At 45.4% G+C, this 25231-nt stretch overlaps 2 protein-coding genes across 2 annotated transcripts; both read right to left on the bottom strand.

Annotated features, from left to right (window-relative positions):
• Positions 1–20900: 20900 nt before the first annotated feature.
• Positions 20901–22680, bottom strand: LOC125514606 (uncharacterized protein At3g28850). The gene has a single exon (XM_048679942.2). It carries the CDS (start codon positions 22229–22231, stop codon positions 21086–21088), a length of 1146 nt encoding a protein of 381 aa, XP_048535899.1. The 5' UTR covers positions 22232–22680; the 3' UTR covers positions 20901–21085.
• A 1570-nt stretch (positions 22681–24250) lies between these two features.
• Positions 24251–24724, bottom strand: LOC147966041 (uncharacterized). Its single transcript, XM_087530700.1, has one exon. It carries the CDS (start codon positions 24722–24724, stop codon positions 24251–24253), a length of 474 nt encoding a protein of 157 aa, XP_087386826.1.
• Positions 24725–25231: the final 507 nt, after the last annotated feature.

The following is a 25231-nucleotide window of genomic DNA, read 5'->3' as shown; positions in this document are numbered from 1 at the left end:
CAATTCTGGGCTGGGCCTCTGCTTAATAGGTTAGTCCCAAAAATAATATAAAAGTGGAAAATAAAGCCCAATATAGTCAAAAATAGTAGGTAATATAGCATGGATCAATCAAAAATTATAGATACATTGGAGACGTATGAAGCATCCCCAAGCTTAATTCCTGCTCGTCCTCGAGTAGGTAAATGATAAAAACAGAATTTTTGATGCGAAGTGCTACTTGGCATAATTTCAATGTAAATCTTCTTAATTGTGGTATGAATATTCAGATTCAAAAGATTCAAGACAATAGTTCATGTTGACATAAAAATAATAATACTTCAAGCATACTAACAAAGCAATTATGTCTTCTCAAAATAACATGGCCAAAGAAAGATATCCCTACAAAATCATATAGTCTGGCTATGCTCTATCTTCACCACACAAAGTATTTAAATCATGCACAACCCTGATGACAATTCAAGCAATTGTTTCATACTTTTGACATTTTCAAAACTTTTTTGATCTTCACGTAATACATGAGCGTGAGCCATGGGTATAGCACTATATGTGGAATAGAATGGTGGTTGTGGAGAAGACAAAAAGAGGGGAAGATAGTCTCACATCAACTAGGCGTATCAACGAGCTATGGAGATGCCCATCAATAGATATCAATGTGAGTGAGTAGGGATTGCCATGCAACGGATGCACTAGAGCTATAAGTATATGAAAGCTCAACAAAAGAAACTAAGTGGGTGTGTATCCAACTCGCTTGCTCAGGAAGACCTAGGGCATTTGAGGAAGCCCATCATTGGAATATACAAGCTAAGTTCTATAATGAAAAATTCCCACTAGTATATGAAAGTGACAGAATGAGAGACTCTCTATCATGAAGATCATGGTGCTACTTTGAAGCAAAAGTGTGGTAAAAGGATAGTAACATTGTCCCTTCTCTCTTTTTCTCTCATTTTTTTTGTTTGGGCCTTCTCCTTTTTTTATGGCCTCTTTTTTTCGTCCGGAGTCTCATCCCGACTTGTGGGGGAATCATAGTCTCCATCATCCTTTCCTCACTTGGGACAATGCTCTAAAATGATGATCATCACACTTTTTATTTTTCTTACAACTCAACAATTACAACTCAATACTTAGAACAAAGTATGACTCTATATGAATGCCTCCAGTGGTGTACCGAGATATGCAATGAATCAAGAGTGACATGTATGAAAGAATTATGAACGGTGGCTTTGCCACAAATACGATGTCAACTACATGATCATGCTAGCAATATGACAATGATGGAGCGTGTCATAATGAACGGAACGGTGGAAAGTTGCATGGCAATATATCTCGGAATGGCTATGGAAATGCCATGATAGGTAGGTGTGGTGGCTGTTTTGAGGAAGGTATTTGGTAGGTGTATGATACCGGCGAAAAGTGCGCGGTATTAGAGAGGCTAGCAATGGTGGAAGGAAGGAAAGTGCGTATAATCCATGGACTCAACATTAGTCATAAAGAACTCATATACTTATTGCAAAAATCTAGAAGTTATCAAAGCAAAGTATTACGCGCATGCTCCTAGGAGGATAGATTGGTAGGAAAAGACCATCGCTCGTCCCCGACTGTCACTCATAAGGAAGACAATCAATAAATAAATCATGCTCCGACTTCATCACATAAAGGTTCACCATACATGCATGCTACGGGAATCACAAACTTTAACACAGGCATTTCTCAAATTCACAACTACTCAACTAGCATGACTCTAATATCACTATCCTCATATCTCAAAACAATTATCAAGCATCAATTTTTTTCTTAGTATTCAACGCACTCAAAAGAAACTTTTACAAATCTTGAATACCGAGCATATTATTATTAAGCAAATTACCATGCTATTAAGACTCTCAAAATAATCTAAGTGAAGCATGAGAGATCAATAGTTTCTATAAAACAATTCCACCGTGCTCTAAAATATATAAGTGAAGCACTAGAGCAAAACTATAAAACTCAAAAGATATAAGTGAAGCACTAGAGTAAAACTATAGAGCTTAAAAGATATAAGTGAAGCACATAGAGTATTCTATCAAATTACAAATTATGTATGGCTCTCTCAAAAGGTGTGTACAACAAGGATGATTGTGGTAGACTAACAAGCAAAGACTCAAATCATAAAAGACGCTCCAAGCAAAACACATATCATGTGGTGAATAAAAATATAGCTCCAAGTAAAGTTACCGATAGAAGTCGACGAAAGAGGGGATGCCTTCCGGGGCATCCCCAAGCTTTGGCTTTTAGGTGTACTTAGATTATCTTGGGGGTTCCATGGGCATCCCCAAGCTTAGGCTCTTGCCACTCCTTGTTCCATAATCCATCAAATCTTTACCCAAAACTTGAAAACTTCACAACACAAAACTTAAAGTAGAAAATCTCGTGAGCTCCGTTAGCGAAAGAAAACAAAAGACCACTTCAAGGTACTGTAATGAACTCATTATTTATTTATATGGGTTTTATACCTACTGTATTCCAACTTATATATGGTTTATAAACTATTTTACTAGCCATAGATTCATCAAAATAAGCAAACAACACACGAAAAACAGAATCTGTCAAAAACAGAACAGTCTGTAGTAATCTGTATCTAGAGCAAGATCTGGAACCCCAAAAATTCTAAAATAAATTTCTGGACGTGAGTAATTTATATATTAATCATCTTCAAAAATAATTAACTAAATAGCACTTTCCAAATAAAAATGACAGCAGTTCTCGTGAGCGCTAAAGTTTCTGTTTTTTACAGCAAGTTCAACAAGACTTTCCCCAAGTCTTCCCAACGGTTCTACTTGTAACAAACACTAATTAAACACAAAAAAACACAACCAAAACAGAGGCTAAATAATTTATTTATTACTAAACAGGAGCAAAAATCAAGGAATAAAAATAAAATTGGGTTGCCTCCCAACAAGCGTTATCGTTTAACACCCCTAGCTAGGCATAACAAGCAAGAATAGATCTAGGTATTGCCATATTTGGTAGGCAATTATTCAATGAGGCATCTATCTCCCTTAGGAATTTCTTTCTTTCTAGTGATTATCAAACTCTTAGGCACAAGATCAAAAAAGTCATTTGTAGCAATTGGTTCCTTAATGATAGCAAAAAGATTGGGATGAATACGTATAGATTTAAGATCCGCGGTTTCCTTACTAGATGATTCACCCTTATTTTTAGGAACATACATAAGCTTGGCAATTTTAGTAGGAGGACTTGGAGTGTTCTTTACGGAAGAAAAAGCAGTTCCCAAGTTCGTAATGATACCCTCAAGTTTATCGACTCTAGTGGAATCTAGATTTATTTTCTCATTAACTATGGGTTCCTTTTCCTTAATATTTTTCAAAGTCATTCCTACCTTAGATCCATATTGGGTAATTTGATTGTGGATCTTTTTATCTAGATTTTCAATTAATTCAATGGTAGCAACTTTATTTTCAATAATTTCAAGTCTTTGCATAACATGCTCCAAAGTTAACATAGTTCCATTAACCAAAAGAGGTGGTGAGCCAAATAAATCTAGCATAGCATTATAAGAATCAAAAGTATGGATACCCAAGAAATTCCCTCTGGTAATGGTATCAAGGATATATCTATACCAAGGACTAGCACCTACATAAAAATTGCGGAGAAGAACTAAAGTAGATTGCTTCCTGGTAGATCTATTTTGAGCATTGCAAATTCTATACCAAGCATCTTTTAGATTTTCTCCCTCCCTTTGTTTAAAATTTAGAACTTCATTCTCGGGAGACAACGGAGAAGATATGAGACTAGCCATGACGACAAGCGAGCAAACAAAAGGCAAATGGGCAAAAAGAGGCTAATAGAGAAAGAGAGGGAGGATAGAGAGAGAGGGCGAATAAAACGGCAAGGGTGAATTGGGGGAGAGGAAAACGAGAGGCAAATGGCAAATAATGTAATGCGGGAGATAGGGATTGTGATGGGTACTTGGTATGTTGACTTTTGCGTAGACTCCCCGGCAACGACGCCAGAAATTCTTCTTGCTACCTCTTGAGCACTACGTTGGATTTCCCCGAAGAGGAGAGGATGATGCAGCAAAGTAGCGTAAGTATTTCCCTCAGTTTTTAAGAACCAAGGTATCAATCCAGTAGGAGGCTATGCGCGAGTCCCTCGTACCTACACAAAAACAATAGCTCAACGCAACCAACGCGCTTAGGGGTTGTTAATCCCTTCACGGTCACTTATGAAAGTGAGATCTGATAGAGATGATAAATAATATTTTTTGGTATTTTTGGTACAGAGATGCAAAGTAAAAGTCAAAGTAAAAAAGCAAAGCAATAATAAAGTGATGGAGATTGATATGATGAGAAAGAGACCCGGGGGCCATAGGTTACACCAGTGGCTTCTCTCAAGAGCATAAGTATTCTATGGCGGGTGAAAAAATTACTGTTGAGCAATTGACAGAATTGAGCATAGTTATGAGAATATCTAGGTATGATCATGTATATAGGCATCACGTCCGAGACAAGTAGACCGACTCCTGCCTGCATCTACTACTATTACTCCACTCACCGTCCGCTATCCAGCATGCATCTAGAGTATTAAGTTAAAAACAGAGTAATGCCTTAAGCAAGATGACATGATGTAGAGGGATAGTTTCATGCAATATGATAAAAAAAACCCATCTTGTTATCCTTGATGGCAACAATACAATACGTGCCTTGCTGCCCCTTCTGTCACTGGGAAAGGACACCGCGAGATCGAACCCAAAGCTAAGCACTTCTCCCATGGCAAGAACAACCAATCTAGTAGGCCAAACCAAACTGATAATTCGAAGAGACTTGCAATGATAACCAATCATACATAAAACAATTCAGAGAAGATTCAAATATTATTCATAGATAGATTGGATCATAAACCCACAATTCATTGGTCTCAAAAAACACACCGCAAAAAGAAGATTACATCAAATAGATCTCCACGAGAGAGGGGGAGAACATTGTATTGAGATCCAAAAAGAGGGAAGAAGCCATCTAGCTACTATCTATGGACCCGTAGGTGTGAAGTAAACTACTCACACTTCATCGGAGGGGCTTGGATGATGATGTAGAAGCCCTCCGTGATCGATGCCCCCTCCGACGAAGCTTCGGAACAGGCCCCAAGATGGGATCTCGTGGATACAGAAAGTTGCGGCGGTGGAATTAGGTTTTTGGCTCCGTATCTGATCGTTTGGGGGTACGTAGGTATATATAGGAGGAAGGAGTACGTCGGTGGAGCTTCGAGGGGCCCACGAGGCAGGGGGGCGCGCCCTCCACCCTCGTGACCGCCTCGTGGCTTTCTTAACGGAGGGTCCAAGTCTCCTGGGTCATATCTGATGAGAAAATCACGTTCCCGAAGGTTTCATTCCGTTTGGACTCCGTTTGATATTCTGTTTCTCTGAAACACTGAAATAGGCAAAAAAAACAGCAATTCTGGGCTGGGCCTCCGGTTAATAGGTTAGTCCTAAAAATAATATAAAAGTGGAAAATAAAGCCCAATATAGTCCAAAACAGTAGGTAATATAGCATGGAGCAATCAAAAATTATAGATATGTTGGAGACGTATCAACGCTCAGCGCGAACACGGCGAGCATCAGCCATGGAGATGGTGAATCAGGAACTGGAGCGAACCGAAAAAGCTGCAGCACACTGATACATCTCCAACGTATCTATAATTTTTGCTTGTTCCATGCTATTATATTATCATTCTTGGATGTCTTACAATCATTTTATAGCAACTTTATGTCATTTTTGGGACTAACCTATTGACATAGTGCCTAGTGCCAGTTGCTGTTTTTTTTCTTGTTTTTTACTTCATAGAAAATAAGTACCAAACGGAGTCCAAAGGCAACGAAACTTTTTGGAGAATTTTTCTGGGCCAGAAGACATAGGATGGGCGAAAGAAGTACTAGAGGGGTGCCCCGAGGGGGGCACAACCCACCTGGGGGCCCAGGTGCGCCCTAGTGGGTTGTGCCCACCTCGGTGGCCTCATGCACCGCCTCTTTGCTCTATAAATACCCCAATATTCCAAAAACCCTAGGGGAGTCGACGAAACACAATTCCAGCTGCCACAAGTTCCAGAACCACTAGATCCAATCTAGACATTGATGACCCACAAGTATAGGGGATCTATCGTAGTCCTTTTGATAAGTAAGAGTGTCAAACCTAACGAGGAGCAGAAGGAAATGACAAGCGGTTTTCAGCAAGGTATTCTCTGCAAACACTGAAATTATCGGTAACAGATAGTTGTGTGACAAGATAATTCATAACGGGTAACAAATAATAAAAGTAAACAAGGTGCAACAAGGTGGCCCAATCTTTTTTGTAGCAAAGGACAAGCCTGGACGAACTCTTATATAAAGCAAAGCGCTCCCGAGGACACATGGGAATTGTTGTCAAGTTAGTTTTCATCATGCTCATATGATTCACATTCCTTACTTTGATAATTTGATATGTGGGTGGATCGGTGCTTGGGTGCTGCCCTTCCTTGGACAAGCCTCCCATTTATGATTAACCCCTCTCGCAAGCATCCACAACTACGCAAGAAGAATTAAGATAAATCTTGTTGGGGATCGTTGCAGAAATTAAAAAAATTCTACGCATCACCAAGATCAATCTATGGAGCTTACTAGCAACTAGAGGGGAGTGCATCTTCATACCTTTGAAGATCGCGATGTGGAAGCCTTACAAGAACGCGGATGAAGGTGTCGTACTCATAGCGATTCAGATCGCGGTTGATTCCGATCTAAGCACCACCGAACAACGGTGCCTCCGCGTTCAACACACGTGCAGCCCGGTGACGTCTCCCGCGCCTTGATCCAGCAAGGAGAGAGGGAGAAGTTGGGGAAGACTCCGTCTAGCAGCTGCATGACAGCGTGGTGGTGGTGGAGGAGCGTGGCACTCCAGCAGGGCTTCGCCAAGCACTGCGAGAGACGAGGAGGGAGAGGGGTAGGGCTGCGCCAAGAGAGAGGGAGACTCATGTCTCTGGCAGCCCCAAAAACCCCACTATATATAGGGGAAGGGGAGGGGGCGCCGGCCCCCTAGATCCATCTAGAGGGGGGCGTTCCCTCGGGGGGGCAGCGGCCCCCTTAGGGTTTCCAACTAGGGGGGGCGCCCGCCCCCCGGGGGGCAACGGCCCCCTAGGGTTTCCAACCCTAGGCGCCTTGGGCCCTTGGGGGGCGCACCAGCCCACTAAGGGGCTGGTTCCCACCCAACTAAAGCCCATTAGGTCCTTCGGGGCAGGTGGACCCTCCCGGTGGACCCCCGGAACCCCTTCGGTGGTCCCGATACAATACCGATAAACCCCGAAACCTTTCCGGTGGCTGAAACTGGACTTCCCATATATAAATCTTTACCTCCGGACCATTCCGGAACTCCTCGTGACATCCGGGATCTCATCCGGGATTCCGAACAACATTCAGTAACCACGTACATCTATTCCCTATAACCCTAGCGTCATCGAACCTTAAGTGTGTAGACCCTACGGGTTCGGGAACTATGCAGACATGACCGAGACATCTCTCCGACCAATAACCAACAGCGGGATCTGGATACCCATGTTGGCTGCTAGATGTTCCACGATGATCTCATTGGATGAACCACGATGTCAAGGATTCAATCAATCCCGTATACGATTCCCTTTGTCTACCGGTATAGCACTTGCCCGAGATTCGATCGTCGGTATACCGTTACCTTGTTCAATCTCGTTACGGCAAGTCTCTTTACTCGTTCCGTAACACATCATCCCGTGACCAACCCCTTAGTCACATTGATCTCATTACGATGATGTCTTACCGAGTGGGCCTAGAGATACCTCTCTGTCATACGGAGTGACAAATCCCAGTCTCGATTCGTGCCAACCCAACAGATACTTTCGGAGATACCCGTAGTGCACTTTTATAGCCACCCAATTACATTGTGACATTTGGCACACCCAAAGCATTCCTACGGTATCCGGGAGTTGCACAATCTCATGGTCTAAGGAAAAGATACTTGACATTAGAAAAGCTCTAGCATACGAACTACACGATCTTGTGCTAGGCTTAGGATTGGGTCTTGTCCATCACATCATTCTCCAAATGATGTGATCCCGTTATGAACGACATCCAATGTCCATGGTCAGGAAATCGTAACCATCTATTGATCATCGAGCTAGTCAACTAGAGGCTCACTAGGGACATGTTGTGGTCTATGTATTCACACATGTATTATGATTTCTGGATAACACAATTATAGCATGAACAATAGACAATTACCATGAACAAGGAAATATAATAATAACCATTTTATTATTGCCTCTAGGGCATATTTCCAACAGTCTCCCACTTGCACTAGGGTCAATATTCTAGTTACATTGTGATGAATCGAACACCCATAGAGTTCTGGTGTTGATCATGTTTTGCTCATGGAAGAGGTTTAGTCAACAGATCTACAACATTCAGGTCCATATGCACTTTACAAATCTCTATGTCTCCATCTTGAACATTTTCATGAATGGAGTTGAAACGACACTTGATATGCCTGGTCTTCTTGTGAAACCTAGGATCCTTGGCAAGGGTAATAGCTCCAGTGTTGTCACAGAAGAGAGTCATCGGGCCTGACGCATTAGGAATAACTCCTAGGTCGGTAATGAACTCCTTCATCTAGATTGCTTCATGTGTTGCCTCCGAGGCTGCCATGTACTCCGCTTCACATGTAGATCCCGCCATGACGCTTTGTTTGCAACTGCACCAGCTGATTGCCCCACCATTCAAAATATATATGTATCCGGTTTGTGACTTGGAGTCATCCAGATCTGTGTCGAAACTAGCATCGACGTAACCCTTTACGACGAGCTCTTTTTCACCTCCATAAACGAGAAACATATCCTTAGTCCTTTTCAGGTACTTCAGGATATTCTTGACCGTTGTCCAGTGTTCCATGCCGGGATTACTTTGGTACCTTCCTACCAAACTTACGGCAAGGTTTACATCAGGTCTGGTATACAGCATGGCATACATAATAGACCCTATGGCCGAGGCATAGGGGATCACACTCATCTTTTCTCTATCTTCTGCCGTGGTCGGGCATTGAGCCGTGCTCAATCTCACACCTTGCAATACAGGCAAGAACCCCTTCTTGGACTGATCCATATTGAGCTTCTTCAATATCTTGTCAAGGTACGTGCTTTGTGAAAGACCAATGAGGCGTCTCGATCTATCTCTATAGATCTTGATGCCTAATATGTAAGCAGCTTCTCCAAGGTCCTTCATTGAAAAACACTTATTCAAGTAGGCCTTTATGCTTTCCAAGAGTTCTATATCATTTCCCATCAATAGTATGTCATCCACATATAATATGAGAAATGCTACAGAGCTCCCACTCACTTTCTTGTAAACACAAGCTTCTCCATAAGTCTGTGTAAACCCAAACACTTTGATCATCTCATCAAATCGAATGTTCCAACTCCGAGATGCTTGCACCAGCCCATAGATTGAGCGTTGGAGCTTGCACACCCTGTCAGCATTCTTAGGATCGACAAAACCTTCTGGCTGCATCATATACAGTTCTTCCTTAAGGAAACCATTAAGGAATGCCGTTTTGACGTCCATTTTCCATATCTCATAATCATAGAATGCGACATGATTCGGATAGACTTCAGCTTCGCTACGAGTGAGAAGGTCTCATCGTAGTCAACCCCTTGAACTTGTCGATAACCCTTAGCAACAAGTCGAGCCTTATAGATGGTTACATTACTATCCGCATCTGTCTTCTTCTTAAAGATCCATTTATTTTCTATGGCTCGCCGATTATCGGGCAAGTCAGTCAAAGTCCATGCTTCTCTTTCATACATGGATCCTATCTCGGATTTCATGGCTTCAAGCCATTTGTCAGAATCTGGGCCCGCCATCGCTTCTTCATAGTTTGAAGGTTCACCATTGTCTAACAACATGATTTCCAGGACAGGGTTGTTGTACCACTCTGGTGTGGAACGTGTCCTTGTGGACCTATGAAGTTCAGTAGCAACTTGATCTGAAGTTTCATGATAATCATCATTAACTTCCTCTCTAGTCGGTGCAGGCACCACAGAAACATTTTCTTGAGCTGTGCTACTCTCTGGTTCAAGAGGCAATACTTCATCAAGTTCTACTTTCCTCCCACTTACTTCTTTCAAGAGAAACTCTTTCTCTAGAAAGGATCCATTCTTGGCAACAAAGATCTTGCCTTCGGATCTGAGGTAGAAGGTATACCCAATAGTTTCCTTAGGGTATCCTATGAAGATGCATTTTTCCGATTTGGGTTCGAGCTTTTCAGGTTGAAGTTTCTTGACATAAGCATCGCATCCCCAAACTTTCAGAAACGACAACTTAGGTTTCTTCCCAAACCATAATTCATACGGTGTTGTCTTAACCGATTTCGACGGAGCCCTATTTAAAGTGAATGCGGCAGTCTCTAAAGCATAACCCCAAAATGATAGCAGTAGGTCGGTAAGAGACATCATGGATCGCACCATATCCAATAGAGTGCGATTTCAACATTCGGACACACCATTACGTTGAGGTGTTCCAGGCGGCATGAAACAATTCCACATTTCCTTAAGTGCGTGCCAAATTCGTGACTCAAATATTCTCCCCCACGATCTGATCATAAGAACTTGATTTTCCTGTCACGTTGATTCTCAACCTCACTCTGAAATTCCTTGAACTTTTCAAAGGTCTCAGACTTGTGTTTCATTAAGTAGACATACCCATATCTACTTAAGTCATCAGTGAGAGTGAGAACATAACGATAACCACCGCGAGCCTCAACGCTCATTGGACCGCACACATCAGTATGTATGATTTCCAATAAGTTGGTTGCTCACTGCATTGTTCCGAAGAACGGAGTCTTGGTCATTTTGCCCATGAGGCATGGTTCACACGTGTCAAATGATTCATAATCAAGAGACTCCAAAAGTCCATCTGCATGGAGTTTCTTCATGTGTTTGACACCAATGTGACCAAGGCAGCAGTGCCACAAGTATGTGGGACTATCATTATCAACCTTACATATTTTGGCATTCACACTATGAATGTGTGTAACATCACGTTCGAGATTCAATAAGAATAAACCATTGACCAGCGGGGCATGACCATAAAACATATCTCTCATATAAATAGAACAACCATTATTCTCAGATTTAAATGAGTAGCCATCTCGCATTAAACGAGATCCAGATACAATGTTCATGCTTAAAGCTGGTACTAAATAACAATTATTGAGGTTTAAAACTAATCCCGTAGGTAAATGTAGAGGTAGCGTGCCGACGGCGATCACATCGACCTTGGAACCATTCCCAACGCGCATCGTCACCTCGTCCTTTGCCAGTCTTCGCTTATTCCGCAGCTCCTGTTTTGAGTTACAAATATGAGCAACCGCACCGGTATCAAATACCCAGGAGCTACTACGAGCACTGGTTAGGTACACATCAATAACATGTATATCACATATACCTTTGGTATTGCCGGCCTTCTTATCCGCTAAGTACTTGGGGCAGTTCCGCTTCCAGTGACCATTTCCCTTGCAATAAAAGCACTCAGTCTCAGGCTTGGGTCCATGCTTTGGCTTCTTCCCGGCAACTGGCTTACCGGGCGTGGCAACTCCCTTGCCATCCTTCTTGAAGTTCTTCTTACCCTTGCCTTTCTTGAACTTAGTGGTTTTATTCACCATCAACACTTGATGTTCCTTTTTGATCTCCACCTCCGCTGATTTCAGCATTGAATATACCTCAGGAATGGTCTTTTCCATCCCCTGCATATTGATGTTCATCACAAAGCTCTTGTAGCTAGGTGGGAGCGACTGAAGGATTCTGTCAACGACCGCATCATCCGGGAGATTAACTCCCAGCTGAGATAAGCAGTTGTGCAACCCAGACATTTTGAGTATGTGCTCGCTGACAGAACTATTCTCCTCCATCTTACAACTGTAGAACTTGTCGGAGACTTCATATCTCTCGACCCGGGCATGAGCTTGGAAAACCATTTTCAGCTCTTGGAACATCTCATATGCTTCGTGCTGCTCAAAACGCTTTTGGAGCCCCGATTCTAAGCTGTAAAGCATGCCGCACTGAACCAGGGAGTAATCATCACTACGCGACTGCCAGGCGTTCATAACGTCTTGAATTGCTGGGAAAACAGGTGCATCACCTAGCGGTGCTTCAAGGACATATGCTTTCTTGGCAGCTATGAGGATAATCCTCAGGTTACGGACCCAGTCCGTGTAGTTGCTACCATCGTCTTTCAGCTTGGTTTTCTCTAGGAACGCGTTGAAGTTGAGGGCAACATTAGCGTGGGCCATTTGATCTACAAGACATATTGCAAAGTTTTAGACTATGTTCATGATAATTAAGTTCATCTAATCAAATTATTTAATGAACTCCCACTCAGATAGACATCCCTCTAGTCATCTAAGTGATACATGATCCGAGTCAACTAGGCCGTGTCCGATCATCACGTGAGATGGACTAGTCATCATCGCTAAACATCTTCATGTTGATCGTATCTTCTATACGACTCATGTTCGACCTTTCGGTCTTCCGTGTTCCGAGGCCATGTCTGTACATGCTAGGCTCGTCAAGTCAACCTAAGTGTATTGCATGTGTAAATCTGACTTACACCCATTGTATGCGAATGTTAGAACCTATCACACCCGATCATCATGTGGTGCTTTGGAACAACGGACCTTAGCAACGGTGCACAGTTAGGGGGAACACAATTCTTGATATTTTAATGAGGGGTCATCTTATTTATGCTACCGTCGTTCTAAGCAAATAAGATGTGAAAACATGATAAACATCACATGCAATCAAATAGTGACATGATATGGCCAATATCATTTTGCTCCTTTTGATCTCCATCTTCAGGGCGCCATGATCATCATCGTCACCGGCATGACACCATGATCTCCATCATCGTGTCTTCATGAAGTTGTCTCGCCAACTATTACTTCTACTACTATAGCTAACGGTTAGCAATAAAGTAAAGTAATTACATGGTGTTTTCATTGACACGCAGGTCATACAATAAATTAAGACAACTCCTATGGCTCCTGCCGGTTGTCATACTCATCGACATGCAAGTCGTGATTCCTATTACAAGAACATGATCAATCTCATACATCACATATATCATTCATCACATCCTTTTGGCCAGATCACATCACACGGCGTATGCTGCAAGAACAAGTTAGACGTCCTCTAATTGTTGTTGCAAATTTTTATGTGGCTGATATAGGTTTCTAGCAAGAACGTTTCTTACCTACGCCAAAACCACAATGTGATATGCCAATTTCTATTTACCCTTCAAAAGGACCCTCTTCATCGAATCCGATCCGACTAAAGTGGGAGAGACAGACACCCGCTAGCCACCTTATGCAACTAGTGCATGTCAGTCGGTGGAACCTGTCTCACGTAAGCGTACCTGTAAGGTCGGTCCGGGCCGCTTCATCCCACGATGCCGCCGAATCAAGATAAGACTAGTAACGGCAAGTAAATTGGCAAAATCGATGCCCACAACAATTTGTGTTCTACTCGTGCATAGAAACTACGCATAGACCTAGCTCATGATGCCACTGTTGGGGATCATTGCAGAAATTAAAAATTTCTACGCATCACCAAGATCAATCTATGGAGCTTACTAGCAACGAGAGGGGAGTGCATCTTCATACATTTGAAGATCGCGATGCAGAAGCGTTACAAGAACGCGGATGAAGGTGTCGTACTCGTAGCGATTCAGATCGCGGTTGATTCCGATCTAAGCACCGAACAACGGTGTCTCCGCGTTCAACACACGTGCAGCCCGATGACGTCTCCCGCGCCTTGATCCAGCAAGGAGAGAGGGAGAGGTTGGGGAAGACTCCGTCCAGCAGCAGCACGACGGTGTGGTGGTGGTGGAGGAGCGTGGCACTCCAGCAGGGCTTCGCCAAGCACTGCGAGAGACGAGGAGGGAGAGGGGTAGGGCTGCGCCAAGAGATAGGGAGACTCATGTCTCTGGCAGCCCCAAAACCCCCACTATATATAGGGGAATGGGAGGGGGCGCCGCCCCCCTAGATCCATCTAGAGGGGGGCAGTGGCCCCCTTAGGGTTTCCAACTAGGGGGCGCCCGCCCCCTGGGGGGGCAGCGGCACCCTAGGGTTTCCAACCCTAGGCGCCTTGGACCCTTGGGAGCGCACCAGCCCACTAAGGGGTTGGTTCCCACCCAACTACAGCCCATTAGGTCCTTCGGGGCAGGTGGACCCTCCCGGTGGACCCCCAGAACCCCTTCGGTGGTCCCGGTACAATACTGATAAACCCCGAAACCTTTCCGGTGGCTGAAACTAGACTTCCCATATATAAATCTTTACCTCCGGACCATTTCGGAACTCCTCGTGACGTCCGGGATCTCATCCGGGACTCTAAACAACATTCGGTAACCACGTACATCTATTCCCTATAACCCTAGCATCATCGAACCTTAAGTGTGTAGACCCTACGGGTTCGGGAACTATGCAGACATGACCGAGACATCTCTCCGGCCAATAACCAATAGCGGGATCTGGATACCCATGTTGGCTCCCACATGTTCCACGATGATCTCATCGGATGAACCACGATGTCAAGGATTCAATCAATCCCGTATACGATTCCCTTTGTCTACCGGTATAGCACTTGCCCGAGATTCGATTGTCGATATACCAATACCTTATTCAATCTCGTTACGGCAAGTCTCTTTACTCGTTCCGTAACACATCATCCCGTGACCAACCCCTTAGTCACATTGATCTCATTACGATGATGTCTTACCGAGTGGGCCTAGAGATACCTCTCTGTCATATGGAGTGACAAATCCCAGTCTTGTTTCGTGCGAACCCAACAGATACTTTCGGTGATACCCGTAGTGCACCTTTATAGCCACCCAGTTACGTTGTGACGTTTGGCACACCCAAAGCATTCCTACGGTATCCGGGAGTTGCACAATCTCATGGTCTAAGGAAAAGATACTTGACATTAGAAAAGCTTTAGCATACAAACTACACGATCTTGTGCTAGGCTTAGGATTGGGTCTTGTCCATCACATCATTCTCCTAATGATGTGATCCCGTTATCAACGACATCCAATGTCCATAGTCAGGAAACCGTAACCATCTAGTGATCAACGAGCTAGTCAACTAGAGGCTCACTAGGGACATGTTGTGGTCTATGTATTCACACATGTATTACGATTTCCGGATAACACAATTATAGCATGAACAATAGACAATTATCATAAACAAAGAAATATAATAATAACCATTTCATTATTGCCTCTAGGGCATATTTCCAACAAATCTAACCATAGCATGAAACATATGGATCCAAATCAACCCCTTACGAAGCAACGCATAAACTAGGGTTTAAGCTTCTGTCACTCTAGCAACCCATCATCTACTTATTACTTCCCAATGCCTTACCTTAGGCCCAAATCATGGTGAAGTGTCATGTAGTCGACGTTCACATAACACCACTAGAGGAAAGACAACATACATCTCATCAAAATATCGAACGAATACCAAATTCACATGATTACTTATAACAAGACTTCTCCCATGTCCTCAGGAACAAACATAACTACTCACAAAGCATATTCATGATCCAGATCAGAGGAGTATTAATTATCATTAAGGATCTGAAAATATAATCTTCCACCGAATAAACCAACTACCATCAACTACAAGGAGTAATCAACACTACTAGCAACCCACAAGTACCAATCTGAGGTTCTGAGACAAAGATTGGATACAAGAGATGAACTAGGGTTTCAGAGGAGATGGTGCTGGTGAAGATGTTGATGGAGATTGACCCCTTCTCGATGAAAGGATCGTTGGTGATGACGATGGCGATGATTTCCCCCTCCTGGAGGGATGTTTCCCCGGTAGAACAGCTCCGCCGATGCCCTAGACTGGTTCTGCCCAGGTTTCGCCTCGAGAAGGCGGCGCTTTGTCCCGAAAGCTTCCTTCTAAATTTTTTTCAGGTCAAAACACACCATATAGCAGAAGATGGGTGTCGGGGGCCTGCCAGGAGCCCCACAAGGACGGGGGGCGCGCCCAGGGGGTAGGGCACGCCCTCCACCCTTGTGGCTGGCTGGGGGGCCCCTCTGGTACTTTCTCTGCCTAATATTTTTTATATATTCCAAAAATATTCTTCGTGAAGTTTCAGGACTTTTGGAGTTTCGCAAAATAGGTCTCTAATATTTGCTCCTTTTCTAGTCCAGAATTCCAGCTTCCGGCATTCTCCCTCTTCATGTAAACCTTATAAAATAAGGGAGAAAAGGCATAAGTATTGTGATATAATGTGTAATAAAAACCCATGATGTAATAAATATCCACATAAAATCATGATGCAAAATGGACGTATCAGACACCATCACGGAGGGGTTCATCATCCTCATTGGTGCCTCTCCGATGATGCGTGAGTAGTTCATTGTAAACCTACGGGTCCGTAGGCAGTAGCTAGTGGGAATACTAGTTGTGCATCCAAAATCCTTAAACTCAGTTTTGCCATATGAGTCCACCATACCTACCAATATGCGGTATTTTCGTGTCGTTCTAAGCAAATTTGTATGCGCCATCTCTAATCTTCAAAATAAATTTCCTTTTTGTGTGCTCGTACCACTCATGAAACGGTAGGGGATGACTGATATTTTTCCATCCTAGATGTGTTATTCTCAAGATGAGTGTTTATTCACTTGTCATTGCACAAGAGTACGGCAATGGTATTAGGGATGCCCAGTCCCGAAATGAAAAATGAATTTACTTTATCTTGTCAAATAATAAATTCCTTGGAAAGTGTTGGTATGGACGGTACTTGTGGATTTGGTTAGCCATGGAATGTGAAAGTATGGTGGAAAAAGGAATAAACTTTAATTTCTGTTTGGGAACCGCCTATGGTATATCTAGCATGGAAAGTATTGGGAACTACTCGATCGTTTTTGTTGAGAGGAAAAGCATGCCACCCAAAATGTTTTATCTCTTAATTTTTTGTTTTGAGCTCTGGCACCTCTACAAATCCCTACTTCCCTCTATGAAGGGCCTTTCTATTTACTTTATGCAATTTTTATTTTTTTCAGTCTTAATCTTCTCTTATAAAGCACCAACTAAGGGGCACTATGATCGTACTTGAGCATTAGATGTAGCTAATATGCGAGTGTGTTTCATGAATGGATCAATGAATGAGCATGATGGGCTAGGCATAACTTGCTTTAGTGTTGATATTTTGAAAGACATGGTTTCTTGTTGATATGCTTGAGTATTGAAATCTTTATGTCAAAACTAGACTATTGCTTTGAACCATATAGAAGTCCATATGTCCATGCTACAAAAGAAAAGAATGTGATGAACATGATAGGCAGCATTCCATGTCAAAAAGTCGCACTGGGACAGTGTTCGGCCGATGATAGTTCAGGAATATCAGCAGAATCCAGGCTCAAGGCCAGATCTAAGGCAGGGGCAGTCCCAGTGATGGGGTACACCATGCCCGAAGTCAAAGCCTCGGGGTTCGCTGACTCTTCAAGCGGAGCTAAGAACTTTGTCAGAATAAGATCTCCCCGGGAGTCAGCAATGAACTCTAGGATCCCAAACCCAACCTCCTGGTCGGGGGTGAAACTTCTGACCTGGCCGAGGCGGCCGGTCGGATCGGCGTGCAACACAATCCTGCCAAACGCGAAGATCTGCCTGAGGACGAAAACGTCCCCGTTGTAGATGTCGCTGCTGATGGCTAGGCGGACCATTGATTCTTTGGTGATCTCATATTAGAACTCTCAATGAAAGCACTAATGTTGGTGTCAAAATCGGCGGATCTCGGGTAGGGGGTCCCGAGCTGTGGGTCTTGGATCGATGGGGAATAGGAAACACATGGACATTATTTACCCTGGTTCGGGCCCTCTCGAAGAGGTAAAACCCTACGCCATGCTTGATTATATTGATGTGTATACGATGTTTACATAGTTGATCTATCTCGAGATCGGATGAACTAAACCCTAGATGAGTAGGATGGTGGTTCTTCTTCTTGCCTCTACAGACTAAACCCTCTGGTTTATATAGACACCGGAGGTACCTAGGATTACACATAGTCGGTTGCCAACAAGGAATAAACATGCCAATCCTTCCATCTTGACTTGGGGACACTCCAAGGCTTCGGAGGTTTTCCTTCTTGAATACAGAGTCGCCTTATAGTTCGGCCTTCCGATAATAGTTGTAGAGCAGCCTACCTGTCCAGCCCATAGGATTACACCGACAGCCCGAGGACCCCATAATCCCAGACGCCCTCACCGTTTAGTTACGAGAGCAGGCCGGCCTTTGGCCTTCCACTCCGTTATTAATGCGATTGACAAGGGGGTATTTTATATCGGGGTTGTGCGGCTACAAAGCTTTGCTGACACATGCGATAACACATCAATGTAGTAGTCCACTTCCCGCATTTCTGAAGCTTAGACGACGCTATCACTTGTTTCAAGAAAAAATGATGGCGTATAAGAGCAAGTACAATAAGTTGACATAAACAGGTTGTAAGACATACCACATCCATTTTTTGCCTAGTTGAGTAGAGAGAACTTTGTGAGAGAAAAAAAGTAAGCCACATATTAAAAACATAGCATACCAGTATAATCAATTATTACATAAATGAGCTATTAAGGTTGACTAAATGCAACGTGGCAACTTCGTATTGTTGGCTATACACCGCTCCTGCTCTGAGCCGGCCGATCAGACCGGAGATCGGTTTCAGGAACGGTGGAACAGAGGACGCCGCTATGGGCACACACCTTCAACTTTCAGTTTGAGTCAATTGCACCGGTGGTGTTAGAACTTGTCGTGAACGGTCACTTTGGTGCTAGAACTTGCGGCATACATCAAACTAGTGTAAAAACTTGGCTTGGGCGTGCAGATACGGTACAAATCGTGTTTGGATATGAAAGCGACGTTGACTAGGCTCACTTGCATGGAGCAGGGTCCCGCTGTCAGCCACCAGATGACATGAGGCCTGTTATTTTACCAAAAAGAAACTCAAATTTTTTATCCTCACGAAATAGCCCCTGGCACGTGTCAAAATGTTGGCCATATGGGTTTCATATGTCAGCCACACATAAATTATATAAAAAAAATAGGGCTACTGCAAATCGAACCATGTAGGTTTGCTAGCTTCCGCCAATGGTTAACCACGGCTAGACTTTCTTGTTTTGACAGGATACGTCATGTATATATCCTTCACGTCCTATGTGGGCTGCACTTGGTGGGACCCCCATTTTGCAGTGTTATTTTTTATAAAATCTATTTATATTATAATCATGTGTTACAAAAAATATACATAGTAGTAAAATAAATTAAATTATAAAAATGAGCACCTTATATGCATAATATTTTATTAAAACTGTGAACATTTTAAACATATATGAGCATTTATTGAATATATAAAACATAGAAATTCCATTTCATGTTTTGTGAATTATGCAAATTATAATGTGAATACTTTTGTAATCTATAATTCGAATATATGGATGCAATTTTAAATAATAAGTGAATAATTTATAATTTAATTGTTTACATATATATATATATTATTTATAACATTTGATTATAATTTACATATATTATGTAAACTTGACAAAAGTAATAGTGCAAATGGGCCGCATGAAGTGCATTCCCTTATAATATTTAACAGGATATAAAAAAATTCTTAAAACATGAATCAATCAATATTTTGTGAAAACTCTGAACATTTTTTAACTTATATAAGCATTTACTGAAATATACGGAAAAATATAAAATAAATTTGACATATTTTATTCAATATGCATATTATTACATGAATTCTGTAATTTATAATTTAATCATAGGGATAAATTTTAAATTAATACGTCAATATTTTATAATGTGATTTATTTTATGTATATTAGTTATAATATAGTACTAGATTTTACTTATATATATTCTACAGCTTTCTAAAAAAAGAGTGCAAAATTGGCTTTATTTGTATTTTTTTACAGTATAAAAACATTTTTATAGTTCATAAATATTATTTTAGATAGATGCATAATTTTAAAATAATACGTGAACTATTTTCTAAAGAATTTCTTCCATTTTATGTATTATTTATACTGCAAGAATAATTAAACTTTATTTTTATTAGTGAGATTAGAATTTACATACCTTTACGTACTTCTAAAAAGACAAACTCCAGGAGCGACTTTGTTCTACTACATTACAAAGGACTTACGAACTATAGGTGTGATGACGTTGTTGGTGCAGTGGCTATGACCGGTTGTTTCCCACCTACTCCCTCCGTTTCAAATTACTCGTCACAGAAATGGATGTATCTAGAACTAAAATACATCTAAATACATCCATACCTGCGACAAGTAATTTGGAACGGAGGCAGTATATGATAGCAAGTTCGAGTTTTTCTTTCAAATTTTCATATTATACTAACAGGCGGGACGGGCTTTCGACAGAGACGGAAAACATGCCAACACTCCAACATGAGAAGGAGCTCTTATGTGAAAATAAAAAATAAAAATCAAGAGTGTTTTCGTGAAAAACAGACACACGTCCTCCTTCCTCCCTTCCTGTCACTGACAGCGGGACCTGCACCATGCATGCGAGCCTGGTCAGCGCCGCTTTCGTATCCAAACGTGATTTGCATCGTATTTGTACGATCGAGCTAAGTTTTTACACTATGTATGCCGCAAGTTCTACCATCAAAATGATTGTTCACGACAAGTTCTAGCACCACTGGTGTAATTGACTCTTTCAGTTTCGTGGCACTGACGACACTCAACTCAGTCGCGCTTCTGAGCGAGAACTATTTTTGTCCAAAACATTACAGTCATTTCCCTCGCACACATTTGATTCCAGAAGGAAACAAGGAAGCTCGACAAAAATCAATTACTAATACACAGTACAAATGTCACTTGATCAGTCCTAATGTAACAGAAGCGTATGTACTTCTCTGTACAGACCATCTGAGCTGAACACCGCCGCCGCCGGCGCTCACCTGAAACTGCAGCAAAACCACACTACCACTAGGAATCTCTCGCCGTCGGTCACAAGCAGCAGAGTGGGCACCGGACGAGCCCGTTCTCGTTGCAGTCGGGGCACCGCCGGAAGCTGTCCAGCTCCTCTAGGAACACCTTGCAGCTGCCGGAGCACTCCTCGCACGGCACGAACCGGACGCCGCCGCACCCGGAGCACGCCTCCAGCGCGGCGCCCTTGCCGCCCGCGCTCGGCGGCGCCATCTCGCAGGCCTCCAGCGCCCTGGACAGCTCCCCGGCCTCGTGCAAGCGGCGGACCTCCTCGGCGCCGCCCAGGTGCTCGCCGTCCACGAACACCTGGGGCAGCCTCCCCGCGGAGCCCAGCGAGGCGTGGAGCTCGTCCTTGAACCCGCCGTGCAGCGACAGGTCGCGCTCGTCGATGCGCACGCCGTAGCCGTGGAGGATGGACTTGGTGGCCCAGCAGTCCTCGAACGTCTTGCGGATGCCGCGCAGGCTGGTCAGGTACAGCACCACCTTCCGCTGGCTGTCCGGCGGGGGAGGCAGCTGCGGCTGCGGCGGCTGAGGCGGAGAAGGAGGCGGGGACGTGGGTGTGGGCGTGGGCGTGGGTGGGCGCGCCAACTTGGCGAGCTTCGCGTCGATCCTCTGCTGGAACGCGCTGACCCGCGCGCGCACGATGCCAGGGAACCTCTGGATTTCGCGCTTCTTGACGCACTCGCCGTCGCCCTCGTAGTCCCGCGGCGGCGAAGCCTCGCCGAGCGCCTTGCGGAACTCCGAAATGACTTCCGGATCGAACTCCGGCGACTGCTCCCCGCGCTCATCCTCGGCGCCCTCGGCCGCATCGCGCTCCTCGTGCTTGTTGTCGTCGAGGCCCTCCATGAGCTCCCACACATTGATCACCTCGGGCTCGCGGACGGGCGTCTTGGTCGGCGTGCCGACCACCTGCCGCTGCCGCCTCGCCAGCTGCGGCTGCGGGGGCGGCGCCGGCGTGGCGGCCTTGCCCTTGGCCGCGCCGCCGAAGCTGCCGGCGCGCCACTTCATCATCTCCTCGTCCCGGTCCAGGCTGAGCGAGCCGAGCGTGGAGGACTTGAGCGCGACGGTGTGGTGCGCCGCCCCGGCGGCCGCCGGGTCGGAGCGGCTCCGCCCGAAGGACTTCCGGAGGCCGCCCCGCAGCGCGTGCCTGGAGCCCGTGCAGCCCATCCACCGCGTCCCCCACTACCCACTACCCAATCCAGCAACCAATCAAGACCCCGATCAGCGCCACTGCCGCGTCGCCGACCAATCCAACACAGAAGCCACCCAAACGCGCTGGGACAAAGAAGAGATGGACCAGGCCAGAGCAATGCCACCAACCGAGACGAGGGGAACCGGCACCGACTGATCGTGGATCGCGGCCAGCGGGGCGGGAGCTGAGCCTAGGCGATCTCGGCGGCGAGGCGGGGGCGGGGCGAGATCTGAGCAGAGGTGGGGCGCGCGGGCGGGGAGGTGCCTGCGACGGGGGGGAACGGGAGTGGGAAAGGCGAGCGCTTTATGCCGCGGAAGCAAGGAGCGTTCCGGGTCACGGGGTAGGCGCGTTACGCGTATTAACTCGCGCGTTATCTACCGGTTGGGGCCGGGCGGTGGTGGTGGTGGAGTTCCCGGCCGCGTCAGTCAGTCAGTCAGGTCAGGCGATGGAGAGTGGAGGGTGGATGGAATCATTGCCTCGCACGTCTCAGTGAGCAGTGGTGTCTTCGGCGATGGGATGAACGGCTGGAGCTGGGGTTATCCGCGTCGGATCGAGCGACGGAACCTTGGTCCGGCGGCTGAAAATTCGGGGGCCCGTGCATCGGACTCCGGGGCGCACGTTGCGCGGCTGCCTGGGGGCGAGGAACACACGTTTCTCAGTGCTGATTAGGGCATGTACAATGGTGCTATTTTTCGAGTGCCACGTAGGATAAATAATGAGGTGGAGGAGAGAGAACTCATAAGAGAAGGATTGTCTTCTCTTATTTAACATAAAACAAGAGATGATCTCTTAGCATAATATGTCTCACCACATTTTTAGGAATTGCCAGTTATTGAAGATAAGGCTAAGAGATGACCCATTGTAAACATTTTTCTTTGTTATTTTTAAATTACATGTAAAACTTAAGATAAGACTAACTTATCAACCATTGTACATGCCCTTAGACTGTCAATTCGGTAGTGGACTGACTAGGTACGTACGTTAGTCACCTCAGCGACCTACGATTTTGGATTTTCTTTTTCTTTTTCACGCGCCATCTGTTTCCTGGTCGACGATCGGCGGCCTCGTGAACTGATGATGGCCACTGACGATGTGTGGGTGTGGGTGTGGACTTCACTTCACTTGATGCCGAGATCGCGTGGTACTGAAACTTGCTGCAAAGATGGGATGGCATGGGTGCATGGACCACGTATTGGCAGCGCGCCTCGTAGGTTCGAAACCTGTCCTCGTCGGCGCAATGCCACGGTTCTCTCTTCTCTTTCTCCACAAGGGAGCTCGGCGGTGGTGCGTACGGCACGCATTCCGGGGGGAGAAGGCGTCGGCGTCGGCGTCGGCGGCAGGAAACGTATTGCTACGTGCAGTCCAGAGTCCGGACCAACCGACGCCCACCGGCGACCGAAAGCTCTGCCGCGGAACCGGCCAAAGCTTCTACACAGTCCGGCAGCCGCGACGTCCCTCTCTCTTCAGTCTCATCTACCACTGCTTCAGCGCTTCACTGCCACGACACAGTTTCTTCCGTTTTACCTTTGAACCGTTCTGCTTCGGTGCACCGACGCCAACTTAGAGCAACTTTAACAGACGACCCATTTCATCCGCCGTCGTTTGTTTGGATCGACGCGGACAAAAAAATCAATCCAACGTGTCGACGTGCGTCCATTTTTGTCCTCCTGCCGATCTATTTCTGGCTCATTTTTGAGCCGTATTTGTGTCGGCGCGGACACGAGACGGACGCGCGCGCATTCGCCCTCTCTTCTCTCCGGACCCGCTGATTGATGGCACATTGGCCTCTCCACATCCAACAGCACAGCCTCGCTCGCCTGCCTCATCGTCGACGCCGCCGGCCATTTTTTCCGATAGAAAAGGATACATAGATACTTCTAACGTACACAGATAAAAGAAAAGACCAACTACTCGTCGCTTTCCGACTCCGACTCGGTAATGTTCTTCTCCGACATCTGAATGTAGACGTCAGCATACTGCTCGTCCTCGAAGTCTCACCCCGATGTTTCTCGTAGTTTCAGTTTCAATTGAGCGACCTGCTTCCGCGCATGCTTGTCCTCCCGATAGGCGGCTCGCTCTGTTCTCCTCGCCTCCCTCTCCGTTCTTCTTTGCTTATAGAACTGGCGCTCATCGACGATGTCCTGAGGGAAGTGTTCGCGCCACACCACCATGGCTTTCACGTCCATCTCGGTGATGGCAAGGCGACGCTGCCGCCTCCGATGGACACGACGATCTCCGTCGGTGAAAAGCCGCGAGAGAGGCGCGAGATCCTGCGCCCGCTGGCTGGACACGTCGGGAAAATTCATCTCCTGAAGAGGCCTCAAGAGGCGCCATGCCGCCTCCTCTGCGGTGTCGAAGGTGCCGAGGATGAGGCGTTTCTCACCAAACCAAATCTCGGAGGAGAAGGCGCCGGAGCGGCGCTCGCGGACTTCGCGAAAATCCGAAATGCCCAGGCGGCGAATCGACATGGTGACGCAGAGGCGACGAGACTTGTGGGGCGAGACGAGTAGGCAGCGAACAGAGTGTGGAGGGAGCGCCTTCTTATAACGAGCGCCGAACGCGGCGCGCGTGCGAACCTTTCCCGCACGCTGGAGCGCCAAAACCAGCACGCGCTAGGCCGATTTTCCTGCGCGCTGGAGCGCCAAAATCAGGACGACGACACGGCTGCTGGCATGATCTAAGCACGCGCGGTTATAAAATGAGTCAACGCGTTGGGCGCACTGCCAACTCTAAGCTATAAAAGGACGGACGTCGGGCGGACGGCCGACCCAAACGAACAAAAAACAGACAAAAGCGTCGTTCGTTTGAATCGGCCTGTTGGAGTTGCTCGTAGAGAGGCCGAACCTTGACCCGGATAGGTTCACAGTATTCTGATCGAGAAGATCGCGGTGTTGGTTGGTGGTGACCGGTTATAGCTGAAGGAAGACTTTTTTTTCTTTTGAAAACTAGCTGAAGGAAGACTGGGACTGCTGGGG

This window comes from Triticum urartu, chromosome 6A (assembly GCF_056163025.1).
Source record: "Triticum urartu cultivar PI428250 chromosome 6A, HENAU_Tu73, whole genome shotgun sequence".
Classification (NCBI taxonomy): domain Eukaryota; kingdom Viridiplantae; phylum Streptophyta; class Magnoliopsida; order Poales; family Poaceae; genus Triticum; species Triticum urartu.
This window is presented reverse-complemented; position numbering and strand designations above follow the sequence as displayed.